At 39.8% G+C, this 8,079-nt stretch overlaps 1 protein-coding gene across 3 annotated transcripts in view; it reads right to left on the minus strand.

Annotated features, from left to right (window-relative positions):
• Positions 1–7,984, minus strand: part of DNAJC10 (DnaJ heat shock protein family (Hsp40) member C10) — a 39,332-nt gene extending 31,348 nt beyond the window's left edge. For 2 of the 3 annotated variants that reach the window (XM_023744360.1, XM_014467404.2), the window contains exons 1-4: positions 7,484–7,984; positions 6,200–6,548; positions 4,176–4,341; positions 1,584–1,634 (exon numbers count right to left, since the gene is read on the minus strand). In XM_023744360.1, coding sequence (XP_023600128.1) covers positions 1,584–1,634; positions 4,176–4,341; positions 6,200–6,403 — 421 coding nt within the window. In that variant the 5' untranslated portion in view covers positions 6,404–6,548; positions 7,484–7,984. The remainder of the gene's footprint in view (positions 1–1,583; positions 1,635–4,175; positions 4,342–6,199; positions 6,549–7,483) is intronic. The other variant, XM_006083033.3, reaches the window with a different exon arrangement.
• Positions 7,985–8,079: the final 95 nt, after the last annotated feature.

An 8,079-nucleotide genomic window follows, 5' to 3' on the forward strand; every position in this document is an offset into this window, starting at 1 on the left:
TCTTGCTCAGTCCTGATGGCTGGACCCCAGCAGCAAGCTAACCTACCAGTTGGAGCGTCTGCCCCCTGGTGGTTTAGTGCACGGCATAGCAAAAGAGTTGGGCAGCCTTAGCGTATCATTTAGCATATTATGCTTTGATTGGTTGAACTGTTCAACTGGATGACTGGACACTTAGCATATTTAGGCTTTTTTTTATATAGGGACTACTGACCCATTTGCACGAAAGATTTCGCACCAATAGGCCTTTCCTTCCCCCTGGCTGCTGGCCACGGGTTTTTCCTCCGGCCCCCCGGGACCCCAGGGCCCTTTGGTCCCAGCCGCAGCAGTGAAGGCTTGGGCTTCTTCCGCTTATGGCTGCTCCCCAGCCCCATCCTTTTTCTTTTTTTTCCCCAGCTCCCTCGAGCGGAGGCCAGGGCTGGCTGGAAAGCCTAGCCCCCTCCTTGAAGGGGAAGCCCCAGGCCCCCCAACCCCCTCCCTTGAGCAGAACCCCAAGGGCCCGGCTCGAAACCCCCGGGGTTGCCCTGGCGGACCCAGGCCCCCCAACCACTCCTTGAGTGGAGCCCCAGCCCCCCAGCCCCCCCCCCTGACCAGAACCCACGCCGCCCGGAACCCCTGCGTTCCCCCCCCCGACCCCAGCCCCCCGAGTCCCCCCTTGAGTGGAGTCCAGGCCTGGCGGGAAGCTTGCCTTCCTCTGTTGCTGGGAGCAACCCAAGCCTCCTGCTCGCTCCAGCTCCGTGGCCCCCCCCATCTTCAGTCGTCTTCAGTCTTCGCTCAGTGCCCGTGTATGCAAATTAACTGCCATCTTTGTTGGGTTAATTTGCATAGTTGCTCTGATTGGCTGGTGTCCGTAGCAGACTGACACCAATTTGTGTGTTTCTTTTTTATTAGTGTAGATAAGATAATCTTATATAAGTCAACAAAATTTATTCATTTAAAAATTTTAGCAATGTAACATTTAAGATAAAAAGGTGAAGACAATTTGCTTTTGGCTAAAGTTTCCATATAATTTCACATCAAAATCAGTGAATTTTTAAATAAAGTTTCTTAATTATAGGAAGTATACTAAGACATCAAAACATGCATACTATTCTAAGTATGTGTAACTGATTCAGGTTAATTAGTAACATGTGTAAGACTCAGTATTCACCTACATTTCAATTACAAAACACACAAGCCTATGGGAAGAACAGTTAACCCATACATTATAGACAAGGTGTATAATTTAGAATTTTATCAGCTGTTCTTTGACCTTTTGCATGATTTGTATTACACTGCATATAAAATTTTGTTTTAGGCTTTTTTTCACTTAACATAATCTGAAACGTTGTAAAAGTATTTTAATAATGTGGAAAATAGTGATGTAGAAAAAGAATGATCTTGGTTCATTATAATTTCAAATGTGCCAATCAGACATAAACACACATGCATAGATGTTGAGGATATTGCTTAGTACCCCTTCCAAGATTTCAATTCATGTGATGCTGTAAAATGTGAGGAATAATTGTAGCTACTGCACAGGGAAGTCATTAAAGTTCATTAAGACAACGGAAGGAAAGTTGATAACTGTATACCCATAAACTTACCAAATTCTCTTCTATCCAATGTTATGATTTCAGGATCATCATCATAAATACCTAATTTTAAAAGTGCATAAAAATTATAAAATTAAAACTTCATCATAAAAGTAAATTGCCACATTTAAAATAGGTTATTTACTCTTGTTTTAATCATCAAAAATCAGATTACTAAACCTCAAAGTTGAAAAATATGCAACAAACTAAGAGAGACCAAGAATACACAAAACCACTGCTGGTACATTTAAAGAGTGATCTAGACAGTATTAGTTTCTGATATGGATTGTCATAGGTGTGTGTGTTTATGGGATTCCCAATATTCACAAAATGTATCTTCACAGAAAATTCCTACTATGTTTTTTTAAACTTTTTCTTTTGAAATAGTTGTACAGACTCTCATTTTCCTTTTCCCCAAGCTTCCCCTAGGTCTGTGGTCGGCAAACTGGGGCTCGCGAGCCACATGCGGCTCTTTGGCCCCTTGAGTGTGGCTCTTCCTAAGCCTTAGGTCACAGGGGTCCTCAAACTACGGCCCGCGGGCCACATGCAAATACAAATATTATATTTGTTCCCGTTTTGTTTTTTTACTTCAAAATAAGATATGTGCAGTGTGCATAGGAATTTGTTCATAGTTTTTTTTTAAACTATAGTTCGGCCCTCCAACGGTCTGAGGGACAGTGAACTGGCCCCCTGTTTAAAAAGTTTGAGGACCCCTGCGGAGTACCCTAATTAAGTTAATAACAATGTACCTACCTATATAGTTTAAGTTTAAAAAATTTGGCTCTCAAAAGAAATTTCAATTGTTGTACTGTTGATATTTGGCTCTGTTGACTAATGAGTTTGCCGACCACTGGTCTAGGTAATATGTTACATAGTTTTAGAACAATATCCAAACCAGGAAATTAGCACTGGTACATTACTGTTAACTAGACTACAGACCTCATTTATTTTTCAATTATATGTTTTTAATAAGTGGCATCATTTAAAATTATATTCTATGGCTGAAAGTTTTATAATTAAAATACTTACAGAGGTAGAGACAAACTTATTAAGTAAATATAAATTTTATTTACCATAATAATTAAAACCAATGTGAAAATTTCTCATTACTATTATGAAACATCCAAATAATATTAGTGATGGATATAGACCAAGGTTCAGCAAACTTTTTCTATAGAGACCAGTTAGTAACTATTTCAGGCTTTGTGGGAAATATAATTTCTGTCACAACTACTCAAGTGTGAAAGCAGCCATAGACAATATGTAAATAAATGAACATAACTGTTTGGGCATAACTCAGAAAATTGCAGTTTGGTTCCAGACCACCACAATAAAGGTAGGATCAAAGGTAGTTGTGATCTTTTTGCTGGTGGAGGGTCTTGCCTTCAATTTGTAAAAAACGCAAGACCTGTGAATCCCAATGAGATGAGGTATGCCTGTATCCAATAAAACTTTACAAAAATAGGTGGCAGGCTAGATTTAGACTGTGAAATGTAAATTGCTAACACCTGAAATAGCTATCATGCTGTAGTGAATATACCTGAAAATAATACTTAGAAAAGATAGTCTTAAGAAACATATATAATAGCTATAAATTGAAAATATTTTAGTTGAATATAAAGGCATACTTCAATTCTTAGCCTACATTTGAGGTTAATTAATGATCTAAGACAGTGGTTCTCAACCTTCTGGCCCTTTAAATACAGTTCCTCATGTTATGACCCAACCATAAAATTATTTTCGTTGCTACTTCATAACCGTAATGTTGCTACTGTTATGAATCGTAATGTAAATATCTGATATGCAGGATGGTCTTAGGCGACCCCTGTGAAAGGGTCGTTCGACTGCCAAAGGGGTCGCGACCCACAGGTTGAGAACCACTGATCTAAGAGAAACATTAGGTACTTGAATGCTCCCTCTTGCCGTGATACCTGCTTACTCTTCCTTTCCCTTGATTTTAAAAAATACATATTTTTATTGATTTCAGAGAGGAATGGAGAGGGAGAAGAACATCAATGATGAGAGAGTCACTGATTGCCTGCCTCCTATACACCCCTCGCTGGGGATGGAGCCCATAACCAGGCATGTGCTCTGACCAGGAATCAAACTGTGACCCCCTGGTTCATAGGTCGACACTCAACCACTGAGCCACGCCAGCTGGGCTTTCCCTTGATTTTTTTCAACTTGTTTACCATCTCTGCTCTCACCTTATTTCTTATTCCTATCAACACTGTAAACAATTATTAAAGATGGCATTTCTACTGAAGTGACCACTATTAAACTTAAAAGAAACTAGCTTTTCTTGGAAAATATGATGCTGTAAAAATCTTGGAAAACTTCAATATTTAACTTCTAATGTATTTTTAAATTAAACAGCAAACCTTATTTTACAAGCATTTAACAAGATTATGACCCAAATACCTTCATATCTGTTCAGATAATAGCTACCACCTGATTTTCCTTTTGAATAACACTCTTATGTTACATTAAAGAGTCAAGGTGAAACATATTAACTACATAAGCTAAGTGGTGAAACAAAATGAATTTTCTGAATTTATCCAAATAAAAAACAATCATTTCATAAGGTATATCATATTATCTTACCAAAATCATAACGATAATAATTCCAGCTTTCATACTGGCCTCCTTCTTGATTATCTGCAAGTCCCTTTTCTCCGTATTTGTCATACTTTTTTCGAAGATCTTCATCTTTGAGTACTTCATACGCTCTATTTATTTTTAAAAAATCACTATGTGCATTTGGGTTATTCTATTAAAAAACATTAGATATAACATTTATTTCAGATACATAATCAAGTATCTTCAGAACCTGTATCTAGATTTAATTTAATCCTGAGATTTTGGGGAGAATAGATATCCAAGTTAGGAGTAGTAGTACAATATGAAGTGGGTTATCATGCGTTGAAGTAAAAAAGGATTTTTTAAGAACGGCAATCTTAAAAAAATGAGAACTGATGCCTCAAAAGTCTGATTGATCTTAAAAAAATGAGAACTGATGCCTCAAAAGTCTGATTGATAGATGTGATTATACAATGTAAGTCATTCCTTCTAAGAAATGCAACTGAGAAAAGGCCAACTTATGAACCCTTGAAAAGCCTTTGTATTTGTTAAGCGTTATCTATTGCCCCTAAAACAATTACAAAGAAATTTGTAGGTTATTTTGCTATTTGAGGCAAAACTAATATATTAACTAAATAAAAAGTATGTGCCCCAATCCATCAGATAATTATTAGTAAATAAAAACTAATATCAGAGTAACAACTTAATACTGGATTGGAAATAGTCCTTGTTACTGGTTTTTGAAGAACGCTTTCATCCAAATAATACTTAGTTGTAGGTCTACCATTTTTCATATGGAAACAAAAAAAAAAAATCGAATTCTGAAATTTCAAAGAAAAATAAAAATCCTATAAATAGAATACAGCCCAGCCAGTGTGGCTCAGTGGATTTTTAAAAAATATATATTTTATTGATTTTTTTACAAAGAGGAAGGGAGAGGGATAGAAAGTTAGAAACATCGATGAGAGAGAAACATCCATCAGCTGCCTCCTGCACACTCCCTACTGGGGATGTGCCCGCAACCAAGGTACATGCCCTTTACCGGAATCGAACCTGGGACCCTTCAGTCCGCAGGCCGACGCTCTATCCACTGAGCCAAACCGGTCAGGGCAGCTCAGTGGATTTAGCATTAGCCTTCGCTCCAGGAAGTCACGTTTGACTTCCTGTCAGGGCACACACCAGGACTGGCTTTGGGCTGATCCCCAGGTGGGGAGTACAGGAAGCAGCTGATAGATATTTCTCTCCCTCTCCCTTTGTCTCTATCTAAAAATCAATAAAAATATGTTAAAATAGCAGAATACAGATTCTGGGGAAAGATTACCAAGTAATGAGAGTTTTAGAAAAATACTGATTCTAGTGCTCAGCTTAATGCAATCAAAATAAAATATTCTATCTAGAAAGTAGAAAATTAGAACCTATCTTTCTCCTTGATGAATATCAAATCTCAATAAAAAATTAATTAGGTGAATTATAAACATATCAAAAGAATTAAAATTAATTCAGTTTTGAAAGATTACATTATGGGACACATAATCAAATATTTATGATTAGAATTAACTAGATGTGGCTGTTCTCAAGTTTTACTTAAAATACTTTCTGACTCTGGTCTTAAACTTGTGCATGGGAGAAAATAGTGAAATAGTAATAGCATGCTATTAATAGCATGCCATTTTTACCAAGACATACTCTCTAACTTCTAAGAAAATAATTTTTTTTACTGCTTTAAAATACTTGATCTTAACCTACTTTACTAAGAAAACTACTTCACAGACATTGCCTGCTTTGGGATTAACATCTGTAGAAGAACTGTTGGAAATTTAGTTTTCAAATTAAGAGGTAATTGCAGTTTTGGTACTGACATGTCTTTACATTGTTCTAAACAGACACTTTTGCTTATTATGTTTTTAATACTTAAGTTGAATTACAATTTTTGACATGTGAATGTTCTTAAGCATTCTGAGCACATATTATTTAAACTAATTTAAGTAGATACTCAAAGTTACTAACATGCATTAATGAGATATGTTTAAAAAGAAATTTTTACCTACCGGGTTTTTATCAGGATGAAGCTTCAATGCTAACTTCTTGAAAGCTTGTCTTATTTCTCTACTGCTTGCAGTTTTGGATACTCCAAGTAAACTGTAAAAATCCTGATCTGTGTCCACTACAACAGCCATATACACTATTAGAAAGCAGAGAATGACCCTTTTCAAGTCTCCGACATAGTCATCTTTATTTAACCAGACTCCCATTCTTTTTCTTATACAAGTTCTGCTTTAAGTGAACATTAATATACACCGCTGGTTCCGGTTGATGTAACATGCAAGGTTGAGAACTTCTGTCCACATTACTCCACGGGTGACTCAAAGATCATAAAATTGTCTCCCAAATGTTAATCTAAAGAGAGGAAATCAAGTAGTTAAAATACATTAAAAACAAAACAAAACACCCCAAACCCAGCAATAATACTACTTATTAAATAACATGGTCAGCAATACAAATACAATCTCCATTAAATAGTGAATCAGAGTGAGTGCCCCGGGCTCTCTTATTTTGGGGCCCCTTTCACTGCTTCCAGGTGTGCAGATTTGTGAAATCACCCAAGAGATGGAGGTTCACGGTGAAAGCTAGTGCGTGGCTGTGGCTAGCCAGAACATTTGAACATTTTATAAGCTCAGCAAATTGTTCTGTTCAGCAGCAGAAAACAAGGCGGGGGGACTGTTCCTTCCTTTTTCTCCCCTGCTCTAAGCATTGCCCTTTTGTAATACCACTTCCTTTTTGGCTACTGCTTCACCTCTTTAACGCTATCCAGCTTTCATTTGAATCAGATTTCACTTGTAGGGAATATCCTTTGGGGGGTGGGGACCAGAAAGGACAGGTGCCTTCCAGGGGGTCTGTTTGTTATATAACCCTTCCAAAAATGGCAGCGAATTTTTGTTGTTATAATAGACAACTTCCATAGTAGGCCGTCTTCTCAGAAGGTGCTTACATTCATTACATAGAAGCAGAGACTATTTTATAAAAGTAGAAGAATAATAACTACAACCTAACAGTGTGACTTTATTGCAAAGCTTACGTTTGGTAGAAACACAAATAGAAAAAGAAGGGAGTCAGTTACTTAGACATGCTCCCTGGTGGTGGGGGGAAATAAGGTCAGATCACATCTACACTTGTACACTTTCCTCCCAAAGATCTCATCATGCTTAGAAAAAGCGAACCTTCCCACGCATCCTCGGGTTCTTTCTTCGTTTAACCCTCAATGTCCACTTAAAACTGTTGTCCTGACCTGTGAATCACTTCTAACCCCTCCTTTTCATGCCACCAAAAAGTACCTTTGCAAAAGACAGCGATGTATATGAACCAATATCCATACTAGACCACAACGATTAGGAAAAAACAGAGCATATTCTCAAACGCCGCTCGAGCGGCCCGAGCCCGGCAGGTCCCAGCGGGGGTGTGTGTGCCGGGCGGGCTCCGCGCGGGGCGGCGGCGCAGGTGGAGGCGGCAGGTAAGTGCACCCGGACGCCTCCCCCGCAGCTGCCGCTCGGATGGGCAGGCGAGGAGCGGGAGGAGGTGGAGACAGCGGGGGACAGGACGGTCCTCGGATGCCGGTGGGCGAGGTCTCGGGCCAGAACGGGCAGAAAGGAGCCCGAGTAGCTGAGCTAAAGGGAGGACCTGGAGCAAGAGGCGGGGAGCCGCTGGCGGGGAGCAAGGTGGTGTGTGCAATGGGAAGGAAGGAGCAAGGTGGTGTGTGCAATGGGAAGGCGGGGAGCAAGCACACAAGGAACCGGCGCCGAGCGAACAGGGCTCGAATCCAGGCGCACGCCGTCCCGCCCTCCCTCCCAGCGGGCCCGCGCGCCGCCGGCTGCAGCCCGTGCCCACCTCGAGAGGCTGCGGGGTCGCCGCCCCAGCTCCTCCCCCCGCCGCC

The sequence above is a fragment of the Myotis lucifugus genome, unplaced genomic scaffold (genome assembly GCF_000147115.1).
Source record: "Myotis lucifugus unplaced genomic scaffold, Myoluc2.0 scaffold_5, whole genome shotgun sequence".
Taxonomy (NCBI): Eukaryota; Metazoa; Chordata; class Mammalia; order Chiroptera; family Vespertilionidae; genus Myotis; species Myotis lucifugus.